Consider the following 18,627-nt stretch of genomic DNA (forward strand, 5'->3'; position numbering starts at 1 on the left):
CTCCGACGACAAAGGGCGGAAGTTGATCGCGTATTCTTGGACCGTTAGAAGTGAGACTAGGCGCCAGCGAGCTATTTCGGGTCTCCAACTCTTTCATTTTAAGCTCGTGCTCGCGACGTTCATTCTCTTTCCTGTCCTCCTTGCAACGATCCTTCTCCCTCTTTTCCTCTTCGCGGCGTTCATTGATATTCGCCCAGGCGTCTTCGGCTTCCTCAGCCATTACGTCCTCAGTCCTCGTGACCTCAAGGATCGCATTCTTTCTTTTTGTTGAGCCCAACTCAATGCCCAACTCCTCAGAAATTTGGAGAAGTTCTTTGACCTTGTACTTCTCCATCGTTCACACTGTCCTCCTGCTGTTTGCCCTTTTTGAATATACCTGCTGTACGCTACTATAACGCTACTAGTAAGACATCTGCAAGTATTTCACACACTGCCCTGTTTACCCCCTCAGCATCCCCTGGTTTTCAAAACACTCTCACTAGGCTTGAAACACACAAGGTTAACACAATGCAGCACCAAATCCTTCCCTAAGCTACTATAACTTGTGTCAGAGAAAGTCTGGTGTTTGAGGTAAACTTCAGGCACTCACATTGCTGAGGTAGCCGATGCCGGTCAATCCCGTAGCTGCCATCCACTGTTGCTACTTTGAGGTGGTCCCGTAGCGCTCGTCACCCGTGTTGGTAGCGAAGACTCCGAGTCAGGCGTCGGTGAGAATAACAGAAGGGACTTTATACACTATATACAGGTCATTATACAGGACAAGATCGGATCGGTACGGGGACCGAGAGCTAACAGCAAACGCGACTGTTCCCGCACGGCGACGTCCGGCGAGACTCCAACGCGTAACACATCTCACTCCACTCGAGAGCTGCACTCGGCTCACAGCAGCTCGGTGGATCTGGATCTCCAGGCGGCGACGTTGGGGCTTATAAAGCCCTGAGAAACGATTGTCACTCAAACGGCCCAATACAAAGCCAGCACTCGGCGGTCGTCCGAGAGGTCCAACCAGCGACCGCGCTGGCCACCTGCTTCAAGTTTGCCGCGTGCGGTGACCTCCAGGGGAAAGGAAATACGGCGCCGGGCTGTCTAGCACTTTGCTGCACGTTTGGAAATTTCGCTCGCCGATGCTCCTCCACAGGACACCGCTGCCTGGCGGCGCAGCATCTTGACTCGTCAAGGGAGCGTTAGGGCGCGGTGCCTTTCAGCGCAGCCCCGGGTTTGTCCAAAGGGCGTTCGCAGGATAAATTCTGCATCTTGTAGATTCGGAATCCGGGATGGTTGTACGGGCACAACGTCGAGGGCAACGCGCGTCGACAGGCTTCTCATCACAGAAGCAGAATAAGTGGCAATTGAACGTCGCGCGGAGGAGGAACGACAGAAGCTGTCTTCGTTATCAGCTACCCGCCGAAAGCAGTCACTTATTGGAGATTCCCCGGAAGCGGCGGCAAGCGGGACCGTGTTTACAATTCTAAGCCTAGCGGCTCTAAATCGCCTGCTTCGGTGCGCAAAATGCGAATTCTGCCGTGCTCGCGACGTTCTCGTGCGTAGAAACTCATAAAAAAAAAATTTGAACGTGTTAAAGGGTGACTGGGAATATGAAATGGCCATGAAACTAGTGGTGAACTGTGCCATTTGCGAAGACATAAGCACCGGATGGGGCTCACCAAGAAGAGGGGAATACAGGCTGAAAAAGACCAGCACCGGCTAGTGGTGTCTGACAAGAAGCACACCAGAGGAGAAAACTTCATGCATGCCATAAAGAAGAGGCGCATGAATGAGAGCGATGGTGATTATGTGCCTGGTGGCTTCTAGTGCAAGGTGGACTTGAATTTCTTGCTGTAATTGCTGAGAATAAATCTAAATCATGTCATGGAACTTCGTTTTGCATTTTCTCAAAAGCTGCATTTCTCCTATGACATGTGCTGTTGCCCACAGTATCTTTTCATGTAATTGTCCGATTTCAATTATTCTTGTTGCATTCAAAAGCTTATGAGTTTCTACACACAATAAAACTAATAAAATATGATATCCCTTATGCTAGAATTTTTTATGTGGCAATACAACAGATAAGAATTTTGAGCTTCATAACCACCACATTAGATATGGCAATAACTTTTGTAACAATAGAGCTAAAATTACAGTGATGGTCTAATTGTGATCTCTGATCGTTCTAGAATGAGTACACATAAATTTTTCTCTGATATTCAGTGGTAAAATTGTTGAAAAGTTGGGCAAATTGATTTTCAGAAGGTATTAATTATCTCAAAAACTACTTAAATAAGAAAAAATAGATTGCATATATGGTTCTAGCAGGCTAACATATACCTTGCCTGAAAATTTCATTTGTATATGACAAAAATTAAAAAGAAAATCAACCACCAGTGTCTCCCCTTAAATCACACATTTAAAAATCTTTTTCCAATAAAAAGATCACCTTGTATATTTTCTGTTACAGGTGAGTTTTTAAGCCTATGAATAAATCATTCCAAAATGTCATACTCAGTTTATTACAAATTTCAACGAGGAGGGCATGTTACAAGACAACTTAAAGGACCCATGGAGAAGTTCAGTTATGCATGTTTGCTGTGGACTGTCATTAACTCACATACATGTTTTTCATAGTATATCTGTGTTTACAGAACATACAGCTGTTCATAGGGTTAGTTGCTAACATGCAAAATTTTTGAGTTCCACAGAAAACATGCTTTCAGTGCTACTTGAAACAATCAATTTTTTTATAGGCAGCCCATTTCTTTTAACAGCTTTTTGAGGAAACACTGCTTTAAAGGGCTACTCTAAATATTAAACTAGAATCTGTGTGTCATATTCTTTCTCAAAAAGCAACCATATCTCACCATATAATATTTACATTCAACATTCGTGCGTCTGAATTGTTATACTGACTCATTTCAACTTGATTTAAAACATTCGAGCATAAATAGCCTGAGCAGAAGAAAACAAGGCAGGTGCACAGCAAGCGGTGCCTTGTTTTTAGAGCACAGCTCTTGGGTGCCTGTTCCTGTGTTGAGCGTCAGCAGGCTTCGTCCTCCCTCGGCATAACTGAGCAAATGCAAAGCGCAGCAGGGAAAGAAAGAAGGTGATAGCATAGACAGCGCAAGGAGGAAAGCGAAGGAGCAGGCTACAGTGAAAGCATGAGGCTGAAACTAGAGGAGGAGAGTGTGGTGAAAGGGTGAGGAGAAAAGCAGAAGGCTGTGATAGTGAAGCGAGGACGTAAGTGAAGCCACCTTGAAGCACCACCAGATGGCGCTCATGTCTGTGCATCCCGAGGAAAGAAAAAAAAGAACCAGAAAGCTCACCTGTGTGCACAGCATTCGCCGTAAGCGTTTCCCATTAATGTTATGAGTGCATAAGCTGCAGTTGCCGGGAAGTGGAAACTGTGTGGCCGGTCTATATAAAGCACTGCACGTCGCAACTCGGTGCCAGTTGGTGCAGTGATCGGTGCGATGCCTCAATATATAACGAAATGAAAACACGTATAGAGCTGCCCTCAAATTTTGCATTAGGGAGCATCATATTCATTGGCAAATTTTTTAGTTTGAATGTCGTTAGAAAGCATCCTAAACCATCATCAGTTCAGCTTGATTACTTGTACTCCATAAAAAATGCATGCACATTATGTCAATGAATATATCAATCTTGCAAGTGTGCTTGCTTACACTCTCTTTAAAAAATAATAGCAGGTAGCAGGAATTGGCTTGCCTTTTTAACACCTCCAGCATCCACAGCATCTTCTCCGTGAAATTGAACCTTTGCAACAAAATACAAAGCAATAGCCCACAATGAAAACATTTCCACTGTCATGAAAGAATGGCATCATTATTACAACACTGGCAATTATAGTGACATATGAACATGAAGCCACCCGTAGAAATAACACTGAATGGCAATGAATAATTAAGAAAATATAAAGACACATAAGTGATATATACACATAAGTGCATATATACACACATAAATGATGCATACTGAAATATGGCATATATTCTAGTGTAAGGGCTGCACTTTTTTTCCATGAATTTAGGCCCAAATTTCTTGGGTGTGGCAACCTTGGCAAATCTTTATTTTAGTTTCATTTGCTACCTCATTTGTCGTCACTAGCATGTGACCACAAAGCTGGTGGAACTAAAATTTAGTCGACCACAAGTGTACTGTTACACGATGAAGCTATCCTCAAATTCGGGTAAGGTTGCGCAATAAAAAAGTTGAAGGATGGTCCAACCTCCAGTTGAAGTCAATGAAAGACAGTCTTCATAAGCGAGTTGGGGGTGAGATTGGGGCAGTTACTCTGCAATGCAGTAAATCACACCACTGTTTGCGTGAGGGTAGTAGGAGTAGTGTGCGGCTCTAAAGCTTGTTGGCTGCACTATTTTCAGGATCTGCCCACAATTCTAGACAGCACTACCTTTGGGAATGGCTTACATTTTCAGAATGCACATTGGCTCACATTTTGAGATATGATGACATGTTAAATAATTTTAAATAATTCCCATGGCTTTTCATGCCAAAATTATGATGAGTTTTGGCATGATGGTATAATGGTTGCAGTATCGGGCTTCTCTGCTAGAAGCTTCTGTTTGAATCCAGGCAATGGACAATTTTATTTATTTATTTATTTATTTCCTTTTATTTGGTGATTTCACATTTCTATGTTGTTTTGTTGCTTTCCTGTGACCTGTCAGAAGTGCACCATGACTTTACAGACACACTGTATATATACAAATTGGCAAATTCATAAGAACACAGCATAAAATAAACGCACAAGTAGAAAGCGACACACCTTGCATTAGCGGTAATAGGGAAACGGCTTGAAGAGCGTTTTTTTTTTAAATTTATTTTTCCTTACACAGAAACAATGTTCATTTCTGTGGAAAAGAAAAAAAATTTGAACTTCATCTGTTTTTCTATTTTATTTGCTAATGTTACTAAGATTTCCATGCGTTACTTAAGCGCTGCACAGAATGCCTTGGACCATGCAATGCATAATGTTCACTTGTGCTCGAAGGCACGACTTAGGCCCTTTAATGAGCGAGCATCAGTCCGGCACGGGCTTGAGGCTTCAAGCCTGAGCCCAGCCTAAGCCAGCCGAAAAATGCTTCGGACGGCCGGGCTCGGGCTTTCGTGCCGGCCCAGGCCCATGCAGCGCTCTAGTTCATGGCTCGATGCGGTGTCACTTTTACAGGCACATCCACGAATGATACTAGATTATGGAGCCTGTCATGTAGCTTTTTATCGCAGAGTTCCAAAAGGAAATCACTACTAGCCATCTTCGATGCTTTACAACCAGAACCAGTTGTTTCAGCCAGTCGTTTTAGAACAAGGAAAGGCAAGATTAATTTTGCTGTCTTTTCTGGTTTATCAGAGTGGATCATGTGGTAGCTAGAAAAGACTACAGTTTGCTCGTCCAAAAATTTGAATACTTCTTCAGTGTGCCCCCTTTTCTGGGGGTGATCAGGAAGAGTGGGAAATGAACTATCCAAAAACATTATTCTTATTTTGGCAGCAACACCAGCCACCCACTGTGAATTCCAACAAGAGGCCTTGCAAGACTTGTAAGAAACACATCCTGTGGATGCCAATTGCAAGTTAATGATAAAACCAAATATATACAATCAAGGTTGATTGTTCCACACAAGGTTAACCCTTGTCACCTGGACACTCAGAAGAGAGGTGAATAAAAGACTGGAAAGATTGAAAGCGATAGAGAAAGGTCGGAGAGAGAAACAGGAAAAGGTGACTGCCGATTTCCCCTGGGTGAGTCAGTCCGGGCATGCTGTCTACGTGAAGCTGAGGCCAAAGGGGTGTGATGCCTCCATCAAGGGACCTTAAAAGGTCCAAGCACTCTGCATCAGCTCCACTCAAAGGATCCCCTTTTCTCCAGACATGGCTAAGCTGCACACGACTGCACAAACAATATATGCTCGGGTCCGTGGTGTCACAACACACCTAACGCCTGCTGACGCAGACACCCCTGCGGGGTGGCACATCATTAATGCACTGTTTAATGTGATGAGAGAGTCCTCCAGAGAGAGGTCTGGTATAGCATTCAGAATAATGATGGGGTCTTTGTGTAGGTCCACAATGGCAAAACAGAGCCAAAGAATGCCTTTGCCAAGCTTCTGAGTGCTTAAAGCAGCCAAGAGAGAGAAAAGTCTAAAATTCATGTAATATTGTTTATTGCATTAGTTTTGCCATGAAAATAGCAACACCCATGTTTTTCCCAGCTTTCTCCTATATATGAAGTAGTAACTTAGCGCGATAAAAACATGGAAACAAGAAAGGTAACGCCTCTTCCAGGCTCGCTCTTAAGGCCTTCTTTATCAAGAAGAATAGAGATAGGTGCATAAGTGAGCCTTCCATCTCATTACTAGATGCTGAATTTAACTTCTTGCACAACCGGCTTTGATGTGTATGTGCCTGTTCTCTTCTGGTTGGTATGTGCTTGCGTGACAAGAGGATATATATGTACTTTCCTTCCTTCCATTAAACAGTTGTGAGTAGCGCTTGTCCTTGTTCACCTTTCTTGTTTCCATGTTGTTATCGTGCTAAGTTACTACTTCAATTATGGACAACCAACTAGCCCAACAATCAACTCTTCTAGAATTCTCCTATAAAGGTTGTGGGGATCGAGGTGCCTTCCCACGCCTAATGCCCCAGCTCAATCACTGGGGACTGCCGCCGTAACGGCAACATCGCAGACACAGCTGGCACACCGGTGCTAATTTCTCACACAAACCGTACTTCTCCCTCCCAGGGTCGAGTCATGGAGAGTCACCGCGCAAGCAAACGTCACCGGGATGCATCCCGATTGGCCTCCAAAATGGCAGCCTTCGGGCGCCCTCCCCAAACGAGCTCTCTTCCACTGAGTGCTTCATGGCTTTATCGCTGCAGCAGATGCTCACAGGCCCTCAACGAGGTGGTTATGTGGGACCTTTTCTCCCGAGACTTCTTATTCTCGCGCTTGGTGGACCACTACCTGGTTAGCCCTAGCGCAACAGGCGCGTGTACTCAATAAGTCTTGCAGTGAGGTTTTGCCCGTAAGCACCGTGACTGTCGCACTAAACCCGCGTCTGTTGGCGATCTGACTCCAGACCCTTCTCTTTGCCGTGTCAGAGAGCCGACAAACACTGCCGCAGTGCCTTTGTGCGTCGCGGAGTGGAGGAGTGTCGTGCCCTTTCCTGACTGTTGCTTGTAGGGTGAGTGAGCCTTGTGCAAACCCATTTCCACAAGGTATCACAAAGCATCCATCAAACATTTACCACATGCTGAAGACAAATTGGACCCAGTGGACAGGACAATGCTGGAGGAAAAACAATTTGTTGCTAAAGAAAGCATACATGAATAGCCATGATCACTTCTGAACCACGTTTGTGTGGTCTGTCTGATATGCAATGTGTTAATGAAAATTATGTTGCATTTTACGGTATGTTTGTATTTTAGACAAAAATCGAAAGGGGCCGACAATGTATGGAGTACCTCTTATCCCAGCACATAAATATGACTAGATCTATTTTATCCAAATATGAACAAGCATATTCACACAAACTTCGAAATAAATAACCTTGAAGAATAGCAGTACAGTCACCTTTAGAGGCTTCTTGAGGTCTGCAGCAGATTGGTCAGCAAGCTGGTTTAGAGTGTCATTAACAATATTTTCCCGCCCAACATACAGCACCAAGTATGGGTTAGAAGGTGGCACCACAGGCAAAATCATACTGGCAATTGTCTGCTGACAGGCTGATTCCATTGCTTGCTGCACGCAGTCAGACATAGAGGCAAATTAATTGTGGGACATGAGGACAAACAGGCACTGTAAAATAGACGGTCTCAGCAAAATAAAAGCTGCTCTTCTTACAGCAACAACACAAGTGCTTTGAAATTTTGCAATCATATATTTACCACATAAACATGAGTTGACTGAACAGTGGTAACATAACATATTCAGGCACAATAACCAACCCCTTAACCAGGTAACATTTAGGTCAACATAAAACGGGCTAAACTATTTAACAAAACAGGAATAAAAGAAGACAAGGAGAAAACATACACAACAGATGCACATGTTTAGTGTTTTTCCATACTGGCATACAAAGTTCCCATCAGTAAAATATTTAACCATCGTAAGAACTCGCAGTGGTTCTATATAACAAGCTTTTAATTGTCATTTCAATTGACAGGGCATAAAATGTTTTATTTTCAAGTCACACTGCCATTCATATCTTGGAACAGTTAAAAAAGTTGTCAGTTTTGTTCTTTAACCCTTTGACTACAAGGTATTACTTTCGACTGCATCTCAGCCACTGCTGGGGTTTCTTTCTATATTGATTTGGCATATTTATTTCCATATTTATGTTGCATAGAAGCAAGTTCAATGCTGCTTTCTCCCAATCAGAATTCATTAACAATTTATAAGTTATCTCATTTAAAAATATGGTCGGACATGCCGCACTGGTTTGACAGGGCTCCCTGCCGAGACAAAGTGACAGAGCGCTCAGACATTTGCTCCATCTGCAGTCAGAAATTTACCTTACAAGTTTTTTGTATGATTAAATGACCTCTCCACAGATGGCACAGCAGGCATACAGCAGCCGTTTTCGCCCAAGCTGCTTTGGGAGAGGAAGGGGGTGTGCTCAAAACACAAAACGAATGTACCCTAAAGTGGCAAGGGTTGCGCAAGGGTCAGTCCCCGAGTTATCCCGGGAGTGGCAGTCGAAGGGTTAATTAACATACTAATTCACAAGGCAAAATGTGGCAACATGCAAGAATTATTTAAATGAGGAGATTTTTTTTTCTTTTTTACAAGGTGTCTGCAAATACTTGAGACTGCATTTCAGGCAAATAATATTTGCAACATTTAATTCCCATTTTGTTTGAGCATTTGATACTGTACTCAACTATTCAAAGCAGTAAAAAAAGAATATCGTCATTACCTGACAATAGTCTGTTTTACTTGTGCCTGTGTGTTGGTTTGTATACTACTCTCTTCTTCTCTGTCTGCAATTTGGTTCTAATTTCTTAAAGGGACACTAAAAGAAAATATTAAGTTGAGCTAGACAAAGATTAGGTTTCTGTAATAATAAGTCTGTCATTCATAGCAAGAACAGAGCTTTTGTAGATGAGAAAATGACAAAATTCAAAAACGGTAGCGGCCCCACCTGTTATGGACTACGGTACCTCTCATCTTACGTTAGCACTGGCTGATTCACAGAGAGTGGCATAGAGGGAGGTTGTGTGAAGATTATGTCAACTTGTCCATTGTGGCTTGGGCAGTTAAAATTGAGGAGCAGCAGCCGCACCTTTGGCGGCAATTTTCTATGCAGCAAAGTGATATAGTGGGACACAGAAAATGATGGTAGACTTCTGGACTAACAACTTATCAATCAAGCCCGACTTAATATTTTTCTTTAAGCAGTTTATAGTGAGTGGCCTACTAAGTTGCTTTCAGAACTATTCATCAAGGGTCATATATGTGGACACGCTGAACTTAACGGATCATGCATGGGGAAAAGCAACACGTAAGTCTGCTTACTGGCTTACACAGCGTCTGAAAGGGCTAAACACTTCCGACACTAAAACAGTCACCGTCACCCTTGTGTAGAGTGCAGGAATGGCGGCCTCTGGGGCGCTCTGGAGGCAGCCAGCAACATCTACACTAGCTGCTGGGCACGTTTGGGCCTATCAACTACCGTTAGACATCAATGGCTGGCTCCTGAGCACCCCAGAGGCCGCCGTTGCCATGCTCTACACATTGGTGACGCCGACTGTAGACAGTTGTATACATTGTGAACTCGCACCTTTCATTCCGAGTGTGTTTCAGATGCTGCCTATTTCGTGGTTCTAGCCGAATTCTACACTCTTCATCTTGCAACTGTGGAGTTTACAGCATCATATAGCAAATGCGAATTGAAGTAATATGTGAAATATTTAGCATCGCAGCACACAGTTTGGTGTCGGATAAGCTATCTTTCTCATTTTTTCCCTGCACTACTTACTTTAGCATTATCTTTGGCTTTCAAAAAATTACCTACTGATATAACGATCATGAGAGTGTCTCAAGACCAAATTACAACACCCACACGAATCAGGTGTCCTCTAAGAGCTGGAATTTGTGTATGGTCACAAACTTGTACAACAAGGCTCAACTCGGTTAGCTAATGAACTGCTCATGTAGCTCCGCAGCGTTTGTTGCACTGCCTCCTTCCTCATTTTATGAGAAGGATCTCAATGATGCGCACAAGTCATGTGCGTTAAAGCACCAGGAGAAAATCGCCAGAAAAACGTCTCGGATGCCAACTCAAGTGACAACAAGGAGGATGATGTTACCAGAGTTGATTTCGTCAGTTCAGCATTAAAGACGCGAATGAAGAGAATATGCAAGATGTAAAATTTACAGGTATATTTAGTACTACCAAAGATTGTGAGAAACTTTCAATTAAAGAAACTGCCTCCTCTCCTCCTTCCACCAACACTGCAGTGCTCGATGGACAGCCCGAAAGCCTCTTGAATGTGGATATCATCCCAACGCCGTACATTTCTTGTGATATATCTTTGAGTTCATCTTCAAAGTTATTTTTGAAGCGACAAATACTCACAGCATTCAAACAAAACATGCAAATGTGAACATGACTCCCAAAGAAGGAAGGAAGGCCATGGCCAGACGTTCGTGCTAATGCCAGAAGCAGAGCCAGCTCAGAGTCATTTGACTGTAAATTAGAGGGCTATAGAAACCCATTCAGGATTTGCTGCCCTGTCTGATACAAGAGCACAACTGCTTCTACAGTTTCTAAGCCCAAGATGCATCGTGAAATTTGTTGACAACCATGCTGCTTACTACACAATTGTGTACATACCTGAAAAAAAAAAAACAAAAAAAAAACGGTAGTTTCTTGTTTGCCACTGACCTATATATTTTACTGAGGCCTACTTAGGCGGCTTATTGTGCAAATTTTTTTCTCTACAAATGGCAAGTGGCATCTGAAAGGGTTAAATGCCTGCTATTAAGCCTACTCAACAAGAAATGCTTGAAATCTACCCTAAGCAGAAAATTTTGTCTGCTGTAGGAGGCATCACTGACACAGGCAAGGACCAGTTAGCGACTGAGCATGCCCATTAAAACCCTATTTCATAGCAGTTGTAGCTAACAAGAAAACTTACACAACACTTGTTCAACTGATTACAGTAGACTTCTTTTAATATGTGAAGATACCTAGAACATCTATCTTTATCACATTAACAGACATGTGCTGGATGTATATAAAAATCTAAATTACGGTCCTCAAATAGTCACGCTTACCGTAAAGTCAGCCCTAACAGAGTTTAACTTAAAAGAAATTTATTGTACTTTATAAAAACTTTTCATTAGAACACAGCTTTACTTTACTATAATTCAGGAAGTTGAGTGTGTGAAAACATTCTATGCTGCTTAAAGGAATACTGACACAAACTTTTACACCATTTATTATTTTGCTTTATTATGTAGCTACCAACTCAATGGTTATATGAGTAATAATGTAAAGCACTGGAGCAGACGAGGACAACAGAGGAGGACACAACACGAGTGCTAACTTTCAACAGTTGGTTTATTTAAAAACAGAGGCACAAATATATACACGCACTACAACCCTATGCCACAGAAAATTACATGCACACAGACATGGCATTTTTCTTTCCTCTTGACTAAAGTTAATATGTCTAAAAGTGGTCACACTACCAAGTACACATGCTAGGTCACACTTATACATATATGACAATTCTTTCTCGGTCAATGACATGGACGGTGTGTTGACACAATCCGTGCCCAATGTTGCAATCTTCGCTGCTTCAATGATTAATCTTGTTAGTACGTCTTTGTGTAACAATAACACTGCGGTATTTTGGGAAAGTGGCATGTATCCACACGTGCTGCAAATGCAGTCCTAGCTACCCATCACGTCCTTTGTTAACATTGTTAGAATGTTCTCTTAATCCGTTGTCTATGCAACAGCTCATCTGCTCAACATACTGCTTACTACAGGAAAGAATTATTTGGTGTACTACTCATTCCTTACAATTTAAAAATCATGTTCTATGCCACTTCTTGTAGGCATGCATCTTATCTTGTGGAGCATTGCTGGCCTTAGAAGTAGTTTTTAACTTGCATGAGACCCAAAACATTACTTTGCCATTAGCCCTTTCTACCAGCTTTTTCAGGTAATGCAAAATTTTATGTAAATATGGAATGACAGCTGCTCTTTTCCAATCTTTCACGCTACATGGAATGTTGATTTCCACACCCAAACGAAACTTCCTAATCAAGCCTTCTGCAACCACTGCCTAAATGTGCAACGGATATCCTGCTTCTGAAAGGCGGGCAGACGTGACTGTAGAGACTTCATTAGGTGACCGCACAATTTGTTAAGAGTGTTTTCAAGGCATAGACCGATGATGCTTCTCTTCACTAGTTTGGAGTGAGCTGAGCTACATGGCAAAAGCTGTTTATTACCTTGTGGTTCATATTGCCAGCAGGTCCAGTTAACGTGGAACGTACACTTAATGTGAAGAAAGCGCAGGTTTCTGTCATGGTTAGGCAATTCACAGGTTAGTGACAAGGGCTCCAGGCACTGCCAAAACAGGTTAAGTACATTATTCACAAGGGGTTCAGAGGGAACATTGTTACAGTTTAAATTTATCAGATAAGCGTCAACATATCTAAAAGTCCTAAGGACTCCTGCATCAGTGGCAAGCCTAGACAGCTCTCTATCAAGTTTTGCTAAAAATAGGTCCCTCAAAATAAGAGCAATGTAGGGCCCTATACACACCCCTTATTTCTGTATAAATTGTTTTTTGTCCCAAAGTATGCAAGTCAACTTCTGGCAAAATGATAAGAGTTATAAAAAAAGCCTTGCTAGTAATGCCAGATGCATCACCAGGTGCTCCAGTGCTTTACATCGTTACTATATCACACCAACAAGGCCAAACGGCAGCAGTGATTATACGAGACCTCAATTTCTTAAGTGCGTGCAACTCACCAATTATATTGTCTTTCAATGCAGCCAGTTCGAAACTTGTGCCAAATGCATTGCAGCTCTATGCTTGAAGTAAGCCTCAGTGTTACATCAGGGAAATCCGAGGTATTGGTTACATGGTAACACAAACCACTCATGCACGCATCGGATAGCCCAGTGCAGCGGCCACACACCACATCATCACTATCACCAAAAGTCGAGTGTGCATCACTGCATAGCTATGTTTTCATTCTTCACTCTGCATTTGTCCACATTCTACACAAGATCAGCCTGGCTGTCCTCTTCTGTTGCTTCTCTCAGAAGGCAGAGCCGCGGACCATGCAGAGCGCCCATTTTACTTTCTGTCCCCTAGTAATCCATGAAGTGCCAAATACCTTACCTCAGCATTTGGGGATACAGTCAAAGTGTGGCACGCAGCCATGAAACAAGCCAACAGACTTGTATGTCAGTGGTTTGTGATACCACATCACCATCCCCTTTGGTTATATGTGATGAAATGAGGAATTCTGCTTGAAGCCCAAGGTGACGCTGAACTTGATTTGAACTGACAGCATTAATATACTATGAGAATTATACGCAGTGCTTTTGAAAAACTGAAGCTTCAAACAGTAATTAATGGGTCGACATTTATCCATAAAAATAAAGTCATGCATCAGTACCTCTTTAATTATATACTTTAACTTGAATGAAAAGCAAAATAACATCTAGAAAACCAGAAATTTGAAAATGGAATATCAAAGCAAACACATATGAACAAACAAGCTTTGTTACCTGCATCTGGATACGAGAGTCTGTCTGCAGAATGAGCGTCTTGGCTTGAGCGTTGAACACAAATGGGTAGTCGCAGAAGTACACCTTATTGCTCTTGAGAGTAAAAGTGAAAGTAAGAAGAAAGAGAAAACAGTGCATGGATTACGAAAATTGTTGTTGTTTTTTTTTTTCCTTCTTCAAGCTGCAGTGCAACCAATTTATAACAATGACTAGTCAGGCTGTGGTAAAATCAGGCATTGAATGGAACTGAATGGTACAATTCCACTATGGAAACTACGTTAAAGTTGGCTGTGACCATAGTAACAGGCAATATGACTCTGCACATGACTTCATGTGCTCCAAGGGGTTGCAATCAGTAGACATACAGCAATTGTACATGGCACACACTGTGATTATAAAATGCTAACTGTTATAGAATAACTGAGGTTTTTTAGTGCACGAAAAGGGATGAGAGACAGTGGCAAGACGCGGACACAGCGCTGCCACTGTCTCTCGTCCCTTTTCGTGCGCTAAAAAACCTCAGTTATGGAATACCAACATGCCCTAACCTACGCTCTTTCAAGTTATAGAATAGATTTCAAGCTTATTAACTGTGCTTAAAATGACACTAAGGGACCCTAAACGCTTTATATGGCAGTACTTGTACGCATATAATGAGTAAGCAATAGTGGACAAATGCTGTTTTATCTCATGCCTCAAGTCTTATACCAGTGCCACACGGGTAGAGAAAATGGCATTCAGTAGTTAAGGCCAAGTTCCTGAATGACATTTTTTTCAGCGGAGCTGCCACACGTCCAATTTTAATGACATTTGACTCGATGATGTCAATAACAGCATCTCCTGAAGTGAGCAATTTTAAGGTAATAATGAAAAGATAAACATTCATTTACAAGTTCAACCTGCCTTCAACAGTAGTGAAATGTAGAATTAAACATACTATGGTGCTGCTAGCTTTAGTCTGTCGCTGTCTTGCATGCTTGTTACCAAAATTTAACATGACTCCGCTTGCACCAGCTTCTCTTCTAATGTTTTTCTTTTTTTTTTTGCATTATATAAAACTGGATGTGCTTGTTTGTATGCGCTGTATGGCTTAAACGCCTGAAAATTTTGTTTCCAGCTAAATAGGATGTCGTTTCAAATTAAGTAAACCGCACTGAGAAAGCTATGGCGTCGAGAGTATGCATTTCTCAGTCTAATGAGTTCTGGCAAATGCCTTCGGTGATGGTTGGCATTAAGGCGAATGCCATTTGATTTGCTTGCGTGGCACCACACAAATGACATTAAATCTTAAGGCATTAGAAAGTTAATGCCATTTTCTATGCCCGTGTGGCACGGGTATGATTCTTTAACTCTTTCCCTTATTAGACTATAGAAATCCATCAATTTGCTCAACAGTTCTTCTACACATTATTAAACAGTTCAGTTGGAATTATTTTACTAGCAACGTCATTTGCACCGTCAGAAATGATGACTGATCTAACTATTGGTCAGATTTGACCATTTTTGGCTGATTGAGGAAGTCTGGAAAAATAAGACTTTGACTGCAGGTATTGATGAGATTAGCCTCCGGTGCTCCTAGTACTGCTTCAATAAAGAGACTCAAAATTTACGCTTTGGTCTACTAGGCGAGATCGTTTTTAAATGACAACAGCAGTGAAGACACAGAAGCATCTCTCAGGTAGTCGTTTTTCTGATCAGAAGTATAGAATGTTTTAGCGATGTCTTAAACAATAGATGCTCACAAGTGCGTGTTATTTTGATAATTGTGTTCAACTAATATCAAGTGCAACTTTACATGCCCCACCGTAGGTTGCTTATATCCATCAACATTTTGACAGCATCTGTACAAATTATTACGAGCAATCCTTACCATCATGGGAGGCATGAACACTAGAGCATGCAGTCAATTTTAGTCCAACCTTTGACTGAAGCTTGACTAATAGTATCATCTCTTACATTCTGAAAACTGCCAATAGAAGCTCCCTTATTCATAACTGTGCAATATTTCGTAACACTCCACATTATTAGAAAACTTAGAGCACAAGAAAGACACTACAAGTAGAAAAGGAAGACACACTACGCGCACATGTGGTATGTGTTCCTTTTCTACGTCCAGTGCTTTTCTTGCGCTCTAAGTTTTCTAATTATGCATTACCAACTAGCCCACCTATCCATCCTATTGCAATGTAACTCCTAGCCCACCTATCCATCCTATTGCAAAGTAACTCCACATTACTGTAGAGCATTGTAGTGAAAATGAGCAAAGCACGTGGAGGCTCCAGCACCAGTTGAGTGTGCATTAGACCAGCTTGCTTACACAAAAAAGCTGATTGAATGCAATAATCAAGGATGAGGAAGGCCAGTGAATGCTCCCTGACCTGACAATTGCTTTGCGAGCCTAAAAAATGCAGTAAAATACGGACCAGGTGCCTGTTGCGATGAGTAAACAAAACAAATGCTACCTGCACAATTGAGACTTGCCCGTTTCCACAGTTGTGAAGCTACTGCTTTCCTGCATAGCATGGACATCCCTATGGCTAGTACTGACACCAACAAACCTGCATATAATTTTTTTTTTTTGTGGTGTGACTTACAAAATTTGGGAACAAGGAGCTAGGCACATATTTTATAAATTTCAGATTTCTTTTAGGTACTCTCAGTGCTTATACTAAAAATAGCAAATTATTACTTTCATTAATGTTCCTTGAGGTGCTTTGAAGTTTCACACAAGAATTCTCAAAGACTGTCTGATAATAATTACTTTTTTACATTCATTCAAAACACCAGTGATCAGGCTGTAATTTTATGTATCACGGTATATGCTGTGACTTCTATGTCTTGAAATAAGATGTTCAAACATAAAAGCACTGAAAATAAGTACATTTCTAGCGGTAAAGAAAGAGTCAGAGGCCAACTGCAACAAAATTTCACTTTGGCTAAACTGGTCATAAATTAGAAGTACTGTAAAACCTTGTGAATTTGACCCTCCCTAAAGGGGCCTGAACCAGCCCTCGGGCTTGGTGAAAAAACAGTCTGCGGATAGCATATAGGGTACATTATGAAAGTAATGCGCATTTTCTGAGAAAAATAGATCTATTGACTGGACCTGTAAAAATGGTTAAAATTCTTCAAAATACTCTCCCCCTGCATCAAAACACACACTTGCAGAGATATGTCTGCCATGCCTGGAAGGCACCCTGAAAGTCCTCGACGGGAATGTCTCTCAGGAATGCTGTAACATGCTTTTGGACGTTTTCCACGGTCTTCCAATGTTTTCCTTTCAACGCTCTCTTCAGTCGCAGAAACAAAAAAAAAGTCGCACGGAGCCAAGTCAGGACTGTAAGGAGGATAGGGGACCACCAGGGTGCTGCTCCGGGCCAGGAAGTTGGTAACGATGAAGGACGTGTGGCTGGAGGCATTGTCATGGTGGAACTTGACCGTGTCTTTGATGTCAGCCCTAACACGCGCGACCCGGCGTTTCAATCTCTTGAGCCCCTCCAGGTAAAAGGCTGAGTTGACAGTTTCTCCGTGCGGAACAAACTCAAAAGGGACAATTCCTCGGGTATCAAAGAAGACAATGAGCATCGTTTTGATGCGAGACTTGCTCATTCGTGCTTTCTTGGGGCGGGGGAATGATTTTGTGTGCCACTCGCTGCTCTGGCTTTTCGATTCTAGGTCACACTCGCACATCCAGGATTCGTCTCCGGTTACTACAGAGATAAGAAAGTCCAGCTCATTTTGAATCAAATATAACAATTCTTCACAGTGCAAAACTGGAAGTTCTTTCTGATTTTCTGTCAACACTTTCGGCACAAGCTTCGTGCAGACCTTGCGTTGTGTTTAATGGCGCATAAGCAACTCAGGCTATCATGCGCCAAACACAAGGTAAAATTTATGTTACCTCAGTGACGATCGGAGTCTGGGCAAGGACTCCGAGGATCCCAACAAACTAAAGACCTCAGTCTACTTCTCAAATATGAGAAGGTGGGTGAGGTGTATCACAATATGAAGTTGTGGGTAGGCTCATTTATAGTTTTTCAAGGATACCTGCTTCTCTTAAGAAACTAATAACATGTGTGATATCAACAAGTGCATCTTCGCCTAAAATCAATGCTGGGTGAAAGGGAATATGTTGATTACAAAACAAAGTATTTTTTTCCTCAGTGTTTCGAGTTGCACGCATGATAATACGATGTGATTTACAGTAAGTTCATTTCCACATTTTCTGCAGCCAGGCTTGTTTTGTTTTGTCAGAAGGAAGTTGTGTGTAAGGCGCGTGTCTGATGCAAAGGCGACATAAAATTACTTCGATGAAGCGTTCTCGGTGTGAGCATGACTTCCATTCTTTTATGATAGGTTTTACTAGGTGTAGTTTATTTGTTATTTCATTATTCCATGTAGTCTGCCATTCATTTCTCAGTTTATGGTGCACTAATTTCATACAGTCTTTGTAAGGAATTCTTGCTCTGATGATTTTTTATGTCGAGCTTTCACTGCACAATCATCATCTTTTTCGTTCCCACCGATTCCGACGTGACTGGGCACCCAGCAAAATTTTATGTTGTGTCCTTGTCTTGTGGTTCTTCTTATGTTATGTGGGATGTCGCCGATTAATAGTGTAATTGCATTTCTAGGGTGAAGTGCTGTTAGTATGCTTAGTGAATCTGTGTAAATTATGAAACAGTGGGTTTCCGGCCGCACCAGGATTTGAACACGGTACTTCCTGCATACGAGGCATATGCTCTACTGCTGGGCCACCGCAGCGATAGGCCATCACAACGGTGGCCTAGCGGTAGACCATTCGCCTCATATGCAGGAGGTACTGAGTTCAAAT

At 42.1% G+C, this 18,627-nt stretch overlaps 1 protein-coding gene across 4 annotated transcripts in view; it reads right to left on the reverse strand.

Moving 5' to 3' along the window:
* Herc4 (HECT and RLD domain containing E3 ubiquitin ligase 4) overlaps positions 1 to 18,627 on the reverse strand; it is a 281,533-nt gene that overhangs the window by 97,221 nt on the left and 165,685 nt on the right. For all 4 annotated transcript variants that reach the window (XM_055063579.2, XM_050196063.3, XM_055063577.2 and 1 more), the window contains 3 exons: positions 13,794 to 13,886; positions 7,604 to 7,771; positions 3,721 to 3,768 (listed from right to left, as the gene is read on the reverse strand). In XM_055063579.2, the coding sequence (XP_054919554.1) occupies positions 3,721 to 3,768; positions 7,604 to 7,771; positions 13,794 to 13,886 (309 nt within the window). The remainder of the gene's footprint in view (positions 1 to 3,720; positions 3,769 to 7,603; positions 7,772 to 13,793; positions 13,887 to 18,627) is intronic.

This window comes from Dermacentor andersoni, chromosome 1, assembly GCF_023375885.2.
Source record: "Dermacentor andersoni chromosome 1, qqDerAnde1_hic_scaffold, whole genome shotgun sequence".
In the NCBI taxonomy this organism is placed as follows: domain Eukaryota; kingdom Metazoa; phylum Arthropoda; class Arachnida; order Ixodida; family Ixodidae; genus Dermacentor; species Dermacentor andersoni.